This window comes from Liolophura sinensis, chromosome 2 (genome assembly GCF_032854445.1).
Source record: "Liolophura sinensis isolate JHLJ2023 chromosome 2, CUHK_Ljap_v2, whole genome shotgun sequence".
NCBI classification, from domain to species: Eukaryota; Metazoa; Mollusca; class Polyplacophora; order Chitonida; family Chitonidae; genus Liolophura; species Liolophura sinensis.
In genome coordinates, this window is record NC_088296.1 from 6,982,316 (window position 1) to 6,996,683 (window position 14,368).

Genomic DNA, 14,368 nt, shown 5'->3' on the forward strand with positions numbered 1-14,368 from the left:
CACATTAACTGTAGGCCTACGCATGAAATAGTATAGTGCTTTACTTCACGTTATATTTATTTATTTATTTGATTGATGTTTTACGCCGCAGTCAAGAATATTTCACTTATACGACTGCGGCCAGCATTATGGTGGGAGGAAACCGGGCAGACCTTGGGGAATCCCACGACCATCCGCAGGTTGCAACCAGACCTTCTCACTTACAATTAAGGTAATAAGTAACGGTGTAAAATTCTGCTATCAAATGAACCAATAAATCTTTGCGCGCATATTTCAGAATGAAAGCACCTAGTGCGTCTTCGGCATATATAATTAGGAAGTAACAGTTAAGGCCTGGTTTAAATAAGACGTGTGCTCCAATTAATAACTGGCAATCCAGTGTAGTTAAAATTAGAGAGCGAGTCGTGCCGAATTTAGAGCCATGAATTTCAAAACCGTCACCCTATAATCATTGTTCAAATATTTGACAACTTAGAACTGGGTACAGGCGAAAAAAGAAAGAAGAAGGAAAATAAAGAATGAAGACAGAAAATCAACAAACTTTGTTTGTGGAAGTAGGGCACGCAGGCGAGAGGTTTGACTGTGTAGACTGAAATGAACTGCCAGGGACTCAACTTGGCTTCGCTTGAATTCGTCTGGGTCGTCTGTGCGGTTTGAGCAAGATATGGAGCTGATCACCCCTGCACAGGTAAGTTTTCAACTCGCCCGTTTTTTCCATTGAGCGACAGGTCCTCTAAAGACGTTACAATACGGGAAGGAGTGACAGCGACTCGTGGTCTTAGGCCGGTAGTTTAACAAGTTAGGCCTGGCTTCCCATTCTGCACAGTCGATCGCTTGTTGATATTTTCGACCAGGTAAAAATGCTTCAGTGCCGGTGAGCTTGAAAGTTGTAAGGAACTAGCGCTATAAGAGACGGAGCTATAGGGCAGGGGCAATTTGATCTCACCTCTCAAACTTTTCGATTATCTTTTCTCCACACAGAATTTTTTTCTGTTTGAAGTTTTGAAGTGGACGGAAAGTTTACCGAGATTTCAACGCCCGTTGACATCGATTTTGTTGAGACGGATTTTCATTTCAGGGCCGACGGTTCGCCTAAAAATCTGAACTTAAACGGAATTCGCGAAGAAGGATTCAAGCACATAAATCTTCTTGGCCTCTCTGGGGACATCATCTGCGGTTATACCGGAGTCCGCGTATCCATTTCCTCTTGACGGACTTCCTGGTTTCTGGTAGAAAAGGTAATGGGGATTAATTCAAGGCCACGAGGAATTTTCAACGAAATGGCTGTGGAATTATCACGGAATACAGTAGCCAAATTACGGACGTTACGATCTTGTGCAGTTGTTTGGCTGATATGCAGCACAACTTTTTCAGTCACAGCTCAGACAGGTAAGTTTTCTTACGATTACGTTGTCAGGATATAAACCGGTATTTAGAATTGCACGTATACATTCGCCCCTATTTCAACCTCTCGGCTATGCCCTTCATTAGATGTGATGACAACACAACACTTGAGTTATTTCTAGGACGAGTGACATCCAGTAAACTGTGATCAACGTCACTGCATTTTTGTTTTGGTCTAACTCTGGTGTAGCCACGGTGCTAGGGGCCTGTATAACTTGCTCTTATATGGGCTCTTGTAAATGCTAGGTGTGCCCTTTTGCCCATTCTTCAGTTGCCCGTTCTAAAAAACGTCACATTATCTCGTGACAGCAACCTCAAATTTCAAATTCCCCTTAGAGACTATTCGACAACTGTCACAATGTCGTCACTGGTCTGGTTTTACTCTCTGTGCTGTAGTTTTATATTTCAGGACACACTTGTAGGCTTACACTCACGGCCTATCTTTCACGTATAAAGGTTTTTTTTAACAATTAGAAACTAACAGGGCAAATGCGTTTACTATTTAACAAACACTTCAAGGTGTTGAATAACGCCAAAACCGTGGACGCTTTATTGCCTATTTGTGTTCCATATTACACATCTCCTCAGAGCAACTTCCTGAATGCGAGTGGATTTTCTTTCAGAAGTAAGTTTGTATAATATGAGTTTTACTCGTCTTTGAATTATCTGTCATCCCAGCATGAAAACTTGCTGTTGTTGCATACTGTCATTAGTGTCTTTGCGAATGCATAAACTGAAAACCTAGTATATAGACCTTACATAATGAATGAAAATAAAATACACTGGCTTTTAGTATGCGTGCGGGTTTTCTGGGTCAGGTAACCAAGATTGATATAGTGGGGAGAGGTGTTGGGGAGGGCGAAGGGTGTGTGAAATTTCCCTCTTTTTATAGTCGCACTATCTTACAAAACTATTTCTGCGCGAAACTCAAAACCTTCACTGAAATATCTAAACTATTTTAGATGTATACATCGTCCTTTTGTACGCTCGACCAAGATGTTCTTTGAACACCTATAGAAGATCGAGTGTGTAAGACACTGAACTGCTCTTTGCTGTAAAATCTATTAAACTCACACACTTGCACGCCTGATATTGTACTGCATAGCAGCTTGTCTATACCTAGAACACATTTATTTCCTCCTTCAGTGCACTGAGGCAGTTCAGTCTGCCGATCTATTTGCGATAACGAAACCATCAATTATACGGATTATGCATCCTTGAAGGCCTGTATGATAAGTAGACTTAGCATAATTATGTATTATATATATTATCTACATACGGGCCTGATGTTTATGCTTATTTGAGCCGCTCACATAAGTCTATAAAACATGGATATGTCATGTATTCAATATTCGGTGAGAACTAGACGAATTTTGCGTGTTCGAATTACTATTATTGTATATAGGCTGCAGGAATGTTAAACCTATATGTGCACATGCTATTTTTGAAAATGAAATCCATCTGTTTAGCATGAGTTCGTAGGTGTGTTCTTTATATGCGTTGTGTACCATATACTAATCCCGGGGTCAAGAAGGTTGTTTTGATGTTCCGTGCATTCTGGTACTTTCTCACTTGCAAGCCATCATAAGGGATTTGAAGCCAAGTATTGGACACCAAAGTGTCATGGGCATATAATTGCAACGCACGCGCCAAGTATCTGGTGGGTTTGGCATAGCGTTGCAGTGAATCTGCACGCATGCTAGGCCTATATATCGACATAGCGACTGATCCAGTGACATAATGTTTGATATTGTTCAAAATGACGTTAAATCCAATGCAAATAACACACACCATCTATATACGCCTCCGTAGAGATGATTTATTTTTTTATTTATTCGATTGGTGTTTTACCCCGTACTCAAGAATATTGAGTGGTCAGCATTATGGTGGAAGGAAACCGGGCAGAGCCCGGGGAAACCCACAACCATCTGCAGGTTGCTTCCAATGTACGGCCGGAGAGGAAGCTGGATTTGAACTGTAGAGATGAAGCAGTCTTGAATCGGCATGGCACAAGATGTCTCGCCAACATAGGAATTTTAAGTGTAGTGAAATCCTAAAATTTAATCCCATTAAGGGCAATAAATCAACAGCAATCACGCAGTCTTTACAGACCATGGAGACTGTATAGCCTGGCGACCATATACCCTGGCGACCTGGCGACCAAATACCCTGGCGACCATATACCAAACCGTCTTACCGTGCCAAACCACATTCGCATGCCTGCCATTGCGGTCGGGCCCAGTCCACGTTGTAGTAGAATAACTGAATACCAGTTTGTGCAAAAATGCCAAAAATGGAAATATTTATATACGGTTATGTCATGCATTGGTTAAACATCGGTTTAAGATCACCGCGGACCCTTAACCAAGGGTACTAATTGCTCTGCGTTTTCAATCACGCTGTCGTAAAAAAAAAACCCGATGATTGCCACAAATTTGCGGTTGTAATACTGATTACTTGTTGTGATGACACGTTGTCACGTGATTGTAAGTATTTACTGTTATATATGCTTGTCACGTATCGCCTTCTAACCGACAGTGTTTGTCAGTGTTTGGGCGTGGGAATGATGGCGAGCAAGCTGTATTTAGATGTCAACTAATCATGAATTCAGTCTATCATTCACATAATCAATAGATCAACCTCTCAGCGTGAACACCATTCAGATAAGTAAATAAACGAATGAATAAATCAAGCAATCAACCACGTGCATGTTTCTGTACTGTTGTCAGTAAGTCCGTCACGCGGATCCCAAACTTTACCCTAATTCCTGTTAATCGGTCAATCCGTCAGACATCTACGTATGACTAGTCGTTCAATCTGTGAAAAAATCATTTACCTACACCCTCACATTCATCCATTCGGTCAGTCTTTGAGTCACTATCTCAGCCTTTCCGCACCTGTCTCAAAGCTGGGAGACCTGGAATTTAACCTGGGTCAGGCCTTACCAAACACTTTAAAAATGGTCTAGTTACTTATTGCTGCCTCACTGGGCGCTCAGCACCGAGAGGTTAGAGCAAGGACACAGTACTGGTTGGTGTGGTGTCATGTCTGGTGTCTTCGTCATGATACTTCAGCGAGAGCAGACACAGTACATATGAACAGATACCTTATGACTCCTCGCCGTCATGAGATGACAAATTGTCACGTACGACGTAAAACTCGTTTTTATTCACCCCGTAAGATAGGTCCATCGTGCGGTAATTGCTAAGTGATGAATAAATGTCAGATGTGATAGAGTCTGTTACGTAACCCTGTGTAAAGATTATGTCACCGAGTATGTCTACCGTTCTCTTAATAAAAGCGCTTCTTTTGATCCATATCGAAAAATTATTGATTAATACAAAACGCCTAAGCCTGATTATCAGTATAATGCATACCTGTTATCTATTTATAAGTCTATATACATTTATAGACCTATTGATATGGCTAATGCATTATCTGGCGTGTGAAAAAGGCCTCTCGCCAATGAAATATCGTATATAATACATATACATACGAAGCTCTGCCTTCCAGTCACGCTTCGGTGAGCAGTTTGCACATTAGCGCATATATCTGTTGCGGTCGTCGATTTATTCGTCTATTCATTTAGCTTTCATCGGGTGTATAATTGAATTATAACCCCTTTCCTTGAACATAACACTACAGTCACTGTGTTTGAAGCTTTTCCTGTGTTTATGTTGTGAACATTTCGCATGTCTTGCGCATGAAGAACGATTCAACTAGACAGGTTGAACAGCAACCTTTTTTGTCTGACGTCTAGGTATTGGCCAAAACATGGCCACAGTAGTTTCAATATCATCATACTAGTGCTCAGTGGGGCAAAAACGCTGAAGTGGTCATATTATATAGTATACAAAAGTTAAAGTACTTTTTTCATTTTGCGGTATAGACACATGCGTTCAGCGATTCTCTCTTTATGAGTAGAATGGGTTGATTTTCTATGTTAAGTACACGTCGTCTCCTTGCTGTGAAGTATGCTTCAAACCCGTGTCAAGAATCAAGGCACTAAGATCCCGGGGCCTGGTGCTATAGCTTGGAAAATGACAAAGATTAAACGTTAACGACTGCCACAGAGTCCTTAGACAAGACAATATACATAGCCAGGAAAATTTTAAGTTAATAGTGGAAGTGCAGAAAGGCAATTGGAGGTTTGGAAGGTGGGGTGGATAGCGTGGGGTGGGGTGGGGGGGGGGGGAAGAGTACGGGCGGGGAGGGAGGAGGGTGAGACGCAGAATGTCTACGAATCCTTCAGGTACGCCGTGACTTTCAGGGTCGAGCTTAATCAGTAGGATTTACCCGACGCAACATGTTTAAGGCGACCGAGTTGACATTCTGCCAGGAAGCGTCTCTACAGTGGACACTTGTCTATATGTACATACCGGTATAACTCTGCGCGTAATATTGATCTCAGATGTCTGTGGTCACAGTCCCTCAATATTTTCCGTGTCTTTGTCAATTGCATACGGCTGTATATTCACTGATATCAGGAGTGATGACGGCAACTGCAACTATGCATAATGATGCAAGAAAGCAAGCCTGTGCCGGTCATGTTTGCGAAGTTTCTAGAAGAGGAAAATCAAACAAATTTAACCCATAGCGACAGAACCTGCTGATATTTGCTTGTCCTGTTGTCACATTTGTTGTCGCCAGTGATGCTGGTGGTCTTGGCATTTTAGTACTGCCAAGCGTTGTATTGTCATCTTCTTGGTCTTGCCATTTTAGTACTGCCTAGGGCTGTATTGACATCTTCTTGGTCTTGACATTTTAGTACTGCCAAGGGTTGTATTGTCATCTTCTAGGTCTTGACATTTTAGTACGACCAAGGGTTGTATTGACATCTTCTAGGTCTTGACATTTTAGTACGACCAAGGGTTGTATTGACATCTTCTAGGTCTTGACATTTTAGTACGGCCAAGGGTTGTATTGACATCTTCTAGGTCTTGTCATTTAGTACGGCCTAGGGTTGTATTGACATCTTCTTGGTCTTGACATTTTAGTACTGCCAAGGGTTGTATTGTCATCTTCTAGGTCTTGACATTTTAGTACTGCCAAGGGTTGTATTGTCATCTTCTAGGTCTTGACATTTTAGTACGACCAAGGGTTGTATTGACATCTTCTAGGTCTTGACATTTTAGTACGACCAAGGGTTGTATTGACATCTTCTAGGTCTTGACATTTTAGTACGGCCAAGGGTTGTATTGACATCTTCTAGGTCTTGTCATTTAGTACGGCCTAGGGTTGTATTGACATCTTCTTGGTCTTGACATTTTAGTACTGCCAAGGGTTGTATTGTCATCTTCTAGGTCTTGACATTTTAGTACTGCCAAGGGTTGTATTGACATCTTCTAGTTCTTGACATTTTAGTACGGCCAAGGGTTGCGATGTCATCTTTGTATGACGAGGTGATACTTAGCTTGGTCTGCTGTCACAGTTAGTGATGCTGGTGGTGTTGACATTTTAGCACTGCCAAGGTTTGTATTCTCATCTCCTCCTGACGAGGTGATATATTGCTTGGCAGGGTGTGACCGATGCTGGTCCTCTCACCTTTACTGATGCTGGTCCTCTGACCTAGGCACCTGACAAACCTCTTGATTTCAAGCAGCATCGGTAACAGCGAGAGCTGGATTCGAACAAGCGATCCCATTGGTTACGGGATTAGTGATACTCGCAGCGAGCCAACGCTTTAACCATAACCTACATATATTGTCCGAACTCACACGGTACAGATGGAGTTGTACATATTACAAAGTTCTTGTACAGGGATGTTTATACAATGATGAGGACATATATTACTCAGTGCACTTTGGGCTTATGTTAATTTACAAAGTGTAAATAACAGTCTCGCCATTCAGGAATATTTTATACAAAGAAAACGCGAGTGACGTAAAGTATGACTCCCATTGGTGCGGGCAAATAACATAGCTCCGTTTTAAAGACTTTTTTCAGCATGAAACCCGTATCTGCGTGGTTGACCCGTATCAGTATAATGGCTCGGGTGGTGGGGCTTACTTGCCTTCGGTAAGGCGTCTCAGTGAAGCAGCACTAGATAAAAGGGTGGTGGAAATCCGCCCTGCAACAAAGAGGCACATTACATGCACGCTAAATATTCCTTCGTCGTCATATGACTGAAAAATTGTTAAGTACGACGTTTAACCTCAAGCACTCACTCACTCTGCAGTTGTATACCCACCGAGCAGAACTCCCCAATGTTAGACTCAGACATCAGTGACAAACGTGACGCATACTCACTTCACAGATATTGGGCTCCGCTTTACACATAATGCATAGCTAATCAATATTTATTTGATTAGCATTTTATGTTTCTTATACATGTATTTTACCACACAACGGCGGCCACCAATAAGGTGGGAGGAAACCGGGCAAAGTCTGGGGGAAACTCACGACCATCCACAAGCTGCTGACAGGCCTTGCGATGTTCTACTGGAGAAGAAGCCAGCAGGAACTGCATGGCAAATCAGATGTCGACTGCTTATCATGTATTGGGTGTATTGGTTCTTCCGGTTTCACTTTCGATATTATCATTCGGATGGTTTTAAATGTTACACAACTACTAATGGTTGATTTCGCGTTGTTTGTATTTCTTATGAATAACTGTTGCACACATTAGACGTGCAGATATTTATTAAAATTGACAAAATTTTAATTTTAAACTTTAAAATTGAAGTTTCCCTGACAAATCATAAAGAAAAAAACATGTTACACTTATAACTAAATTGCTTTCTCGGATTATCCAGTGCATGGCAAGAGTTGACGTAACTTGCTTTCTGCAGTGCACACTTGTTGACCTTTGACCTGGTTACATTTGTCCGTTTCCTACATCCAAAAATAGCCTATGGATTTGCACAATGAAACTGATGATGCTTACATGCATGTATATAGGCTATAGAACAAATCAATGAACGTGCACCCCGTGTACATGCCCATATATATATATGCTTCACAAAAAACAGGTCATGTATTTGTCGCCTTGTGTCAACTTATTTCTTCTAATTCAGCTGAGTGTATATATTCTAGTGTTGCGTGAGTGGAGAAGGGACCGTATTTCACCTATTACGTGTGACCATTTGCCAGCTATCACACTATAGTCGTTGCTCTGATTTTACGCTGTATGTTGTACCCCTATTTCACCTGTCACACTAACGTGGCTGTTCTGGTTTTACTCTCCATGTTATGCAGTCTTTTGTATTTTTTCTAAAATTAAGGGTCGTATTTTCCTTCCGCTTTCTCATACTGACCCCCCCAAGGCTTTTCGGCGAAGAAGGAAATAAGGAAATTTCATATCTTTTCAGTTATTTTAATTACTGCTGAACGCTTATTTGCTTATGACATCATACAAATCTGGGCGAGTCTTTCCGCAAGTGCCCACCAAAAAAGGAAATATACCTTGCAACAAACGTGCAGAGAGGTAATCATTAGGGCGTTAGCTAATCATACTCAAGAGGACAGTCTATATGAAAATTTAGATTCAACCAATCATTTGCGGCTTTACGTGTAGACTCGGGCCTACTACTTCGTATAGAATCTTCCTTGTAATTGGCCAATTGGCTCACACAGATCTCACACAGAATGTACCCTAGCATCACTCAGACAACAGACATTTGGTTAAATTTATCAGATTGTGTCCCATTTGCTATAACTGCTAAGTCAGGAATGACTTTTTGAATCTTCGATTGATATCTTTTCAATAACTCTAAAACAAAACTATATGGCCACAACTTAATTTACACAGCGCACATGTATATGTTGCTGATATTCTTGAGTACAAAGTAAAACACCAGTCAAATAAATAAGTAAATAAATAAATACATGTAGCCATTTCATGAATATATAGAAGGAAACTTGAGGTTCACTTTTCCATAACTTAGGAGTAACATCGAATTTTTTTATATAAATGCAATATTTGACTGAGTCTGTCCGCCTCGCTGCATGCAGCAAACAGATACGTTTTCAGCCATTGCTTCCAAAACAACCAACAAGATACACTGGCCTTTCAAGGTCAAGGTCACAACTCATGCAGGCCCTATGTTAAAATCTATAGCAAAGTTATGTACCTTAGACATGGTACTTTCGCTCTTCTACTGAAAGAGAGGTATGCAGCGAAAGATAACGAAAGTGGGACAGTAATATCCGTTTATTTTCACGGATACTTGGCCAGACATTACAGAGAAAAATCTAAGGGCCTACCCTTCAATAACAGTATTAATGACGGTTTTGAAAACAAAGCCATGCCTTTCGCTTCATTTGTAGGTATCGTTATCCACCAGCACTTACATATATGTACTTAATATTTATGTGCAATCATCCCCCACATGGATGGCGACAAATAAATTCAAGTGCAATGCTATAGAACTCTCGTCCTCCAATTCTGACTGAAGTCCGCCATATTGCCTCGGTTTGGATGCTATGGAACGCGCCCCATTTCGCCAGCTCTTGCTTTTTGTAGCTCTCCATCCATCAGCTCATCAGTTGATCTACAGTGTTGTATCTAACTGCATACCTGTATTTGTTAGCAGGTATTGACTAGTAAAACTTGCTACTAAAATCGTGTTTGTCAAATGACGAACAGTGGCGTCCTGCACAAAGCGATCGTAGCCTACGCTGACTGTAACAACCATGGTCACATATGCTTTTAACATGTGTCGAAATGATAGTTACAATCAACTGTGCCTACGATCGCTTTGTGCAAGCTGCCCTGGACAGTCTGGCCGGTGGCAATATGCATGGAAATTATCTTCTGTCAAAAAATTTGTGAGGAAAAAAAAGACAGTGTTGAGAGTTTCAAAATTTCCTGATCAAGTAACCCTGATTGCCAAAGAAATATGTAATAATTCATAGGCTTTGAGACGGAACTTTGCATACTCAGCCATGAACCATATAATAAATGTTTCTTGACAATAATCGCAAGGCCAATTTCCGCTCAACACAAACCACCAAAGGACAAAGAAAAAAAATATAGTGTAAGGGAGTAAGACATTGTTACGGATGATAGTGCAGAGAGAAGCATTCAACAGTTTTCAATGATGCCTGAAAGACGGAAAGAATTTTCTGTAGGCGTATAAAGTTAACTACCTTAATTCTTCAACCTTTTCGTATATTTGTGAGGCATTATTCTGTGAAGGCTGAAAAAAATTATGCTTTTTGTGAAGCCCTGAAATTGGCCAATCCTACTGATGTAGTTTTGTCTCTGATCATAAATATGCACAAATAGCATTGAAACGTGCTCTTTCATATGCGAAATGGTTGAGGAATTTTTGGATTATATCCAAATTGTGTACCACGCTCGACTAAGTATGCAACCTGTTGTTAATGAAAATGTGCAGCCAATCTCATGCAGCTGTGTGTTGATTGCAACTTTTCAGTCATATTTCTAAAGTATTCAGCTTAATGTTTGACTTATTAAGTCTGCTTATTCGGAATCGTTGTCTACGTCATCAAGTATCTACATGTGTTTAAAAAGTTTTACCTTTATATGTATTAATTTGACTCATATTATAATCCCAGGAATACTTAGATATAAAAGCTTATACATTTATCTCATATTATAATCCCAGGAACACTTAGATATAAAATCTTATACATTTATCTCATATTATAATCCCAGGAACACTTAGATATAAAATCTTATACATTTATCTCAAATTATAATCCCAGGAACACTTAGATATAAAAGCTTTTACATTTATCTCATATTATAATCCCAGGAACACTTAGATATAAAATCTTATACATTTATCTCATATTATAATCCCAGGAACACTTAGATATAAAATCTTATACATTTATCTCATATTATAATCCCAGGAACACTTAGATATAAAAGCTTTTACATTTATCTCATATTATAATCCCAGGAACACTTAGATATCAAAGCTTATACATTTATCTCATATTATAATCCCAGGAACACTTAGATATCAAAGCTTATACATTTATCTCATATTATAATCCCAGGAACACTTAGATATAAAAGCTTTTACATTTATCTCATATTATAATCCCAGGAACACTTAGATATAAAATCTTATACATTTATCTCATATTATAATCCCAGGAACACTTAGATATAAAATCTTATACATTTATCTCATATTATAATCCCAGGAACACTTAGATATAAAATCTTATACATTTATCTCATATTATAATCCCAGGAACACTTAGATATCAAAGCTTATACATTTATCTCATATTATAATCCCAGGAACACTTAGATATAAAATCTTATACATTTATCTCATATTATAATCCCAGGAACACTTAGATATGAAAGCTTATACATTTATCTCATATTATAATCCCAGGAACACTTAGATATAAAAGCTTTTACATTTATCTCATATTATAATCCCAGGAACACTTAGATATAAAATCTTATACATTTATCTCATATTATAATCCCAGGAACACTTAGATATGAAAGCTTATACATTTATCTCATATTATAATCCCAGGAACACTTAGATATAAAAGCTTTTACATTTATCTCATATTATAATCCCAGGAACACTTAGATATAAAATCTTATACATTTATCTCATATTATAATCCCAGGAACACTTCCATATAAAATCTTATACATTTATCTCATATTATAATTCCAGGAACACTTAGATATAAAAAAAATCATAAAAGTTTTACCTTTATATGTATTAATTTGACTCATATTATAATCCCAGGAATACTTAGATATAAAATCTTATACATTTATCTCATATTATAATCCCAGGAACACTTAGATATAAAATCTTATACATTTATCTGAATGCCGGAATGCGAGGTCGTTTTAAAAGCTTTACCAGAAATATTTTCTAGTCAATGAAAAAAGCAGAATCAAAAGAGTACAGCTCACCACAAACAGTGGCACAAAAAGTTCAAACTCATTCATAAAGACCACGAAGGGCTGGGCCCAGTGCGCTGACGTCGGGCCTGCTGTAAAACGATGACACATAATTCACGAACTCGAAATAGTTTACGGCAGTGGACTATTAAACCACGTGGGTGCGATTTTTCAAATGACTGTAAAGACATGTGCCTATCCCGTGTGCTTGAGAACTTGATAAAGCAAGGGTGGAGTTCATAGGTGAGCCTAATGCAAGCTAATTTGCCTGTAGCCATGTAACTTCAGTTCCGGCTTACTGCACTTGATATCAGTCTTATCTCTTCTCAAAGAGCCTACAGGCCTATATACCTGTACTCCGAATGAAATGTAGGCATGCAATATATATCTACTGTAATATCGCCAAGTGCACATACTACTTGAGGTGCGTCGACCAAGGCTCTATTCTGAAATACCATACTCAACCCTATATACGTCAATATTCGTTTGTATCTTACATTGTATTCTACTTTCTCCAAATGATATAATATAAATATATTAGACTTATACAGCACACAGCGTAAAACCAGATCAGCGACGACAGTATGATAGCTGGTAAATTGTCACACGTAACCTGTGAAATACGGCTACAGCATACAGCGTAAAACCAAATCAGCGACGACAGTGTAATAGTTGGTAAATGGTCCTTCGTAACTGGTGAAATACCGCTACAACATACAGCGTAAAAGCAGATTAGCGACGACCGTGTGACAAATGGTGACACGTTATTGGTGAAATACGGTCTCTTGTCATTTTATACACAGTTATGTACTCCTCCCATGTATGTATTTTACATACATGTGCATGCACTCTGAGAACAGACTGCGTGGTGATTTTAAAAAAAAAGACGGGACCAACATCTTTTCAGGGCCCATGCGATATGATTAATTTCTCATCATTTCTTAGTTTGTTCTCAAGGATATATCACTTGAATGACAGCTGCCAAGCTTATGGGTGGAGTAAACCGGGTGTAACGGTAAATAAGTTCACCTCCCACTCCCCCCCCACCCCAAAGGGTACGTGCTCTAAACCTGCAGCTCACATGAGAAATAGCTGCTTTCGAAAACCTCACGTCGACGGACGATGGAGAGAGGTTTTGTCAGGGAGCCCTTAGTAAGTCCACCTAGCCGAACTATATACTTGAGTGCGTAAAACAGCAATCAAATAAATAAATGAATCAATAACCTAAAACCCAGTTAGAAGAGAATAACACACACACGCACACGCACACGCGCGCACACACACGCACACGCACATGAACACGCACACACGCACACGCACACACGCACACAGGCTAAATGCGCTCATCCTTAGAGAGACTATATACCGGAGAGTTTGGCCAAAACATCGATCAGAGGAAATTCAGTCGAATTTTAGCGATTAGTTTAGCACAGGCCAAATAATGACCTTTAACAAAACATCAGCCCCGGCTCTGCGCCTGTTGCAATTCAAAATCGACAAAAAAACTTGTAAACTTTATATCATGAGTTTATAACGCTTTATAACTCAAATTTTAAAATCATTTCAATGTTTATAAATATTACAGGTAAAAGTGTGGTATTTTTGGAAGCCATGAATTTCAGCTATTTTTCGTAAATAGAAAAAATGTTGATCGATTCGATTAGCGAATATAGATTTTTGTCAAACATTTACCGTATAGCCTCTTTAAACTATTAGCTTATTGGTAAAATCGCGGTCCGTCAGGTCTTTGTCACCCTGATAAACTTAGTGGAATCCGGTGAAAGATAGCACAGGTTAATAAATGTATCATAGAGTGACGATCTCTTTCGACGTCTGCATTTTAAGTGGGAGTAGAACTATAGCCTGTACGCTGGAGACGTCATTCACACTGTCTGCATGAAAAAAAACAAAACAAAACAAACACCTCTAAATAGACGTACTGTAGAATGCTCTCACGTGTACAGACGATTGGACAGATTTGTTCGCGAAAGTCACACGGAAGAGATCAAGAGCTGTATATAGAGCTGGTCTATTAGCATAATGAATTAACATAGGTGTCTTGATTACTAATCTTAGGTATTCATTAACGTCAGATCATGATGAAGT

At 39.4% G+C, this 14,368-nt stretch overlaps 1 protein-coding gene across 1 annotated transcript in view; it reads left to right on the forward strand.

The window, feature by feature from the left end:
* Nucleotides 1-789: 789 nt before the first annotated feature.
* The window catches only part of LOC135463069 (uncharacterized), a 55,724-nt gene continuing 42,145 nt past the window's right edge, over nucleotides 790-14,368 (forward strand). Inside the window, exon 1 of the mRNA XM_064740388.1 lies at nucleotides 790-1,389. Within this exon, the coding sequence (XP_064596458.1) occupies nucleotides 1,242-1,389 (148 nt within the window). The 5' untranslated portion in view covers nucleotides 790-1,241. The remainder of the gene's footprint in view (nucleotides 1,390-14,368) is intronic.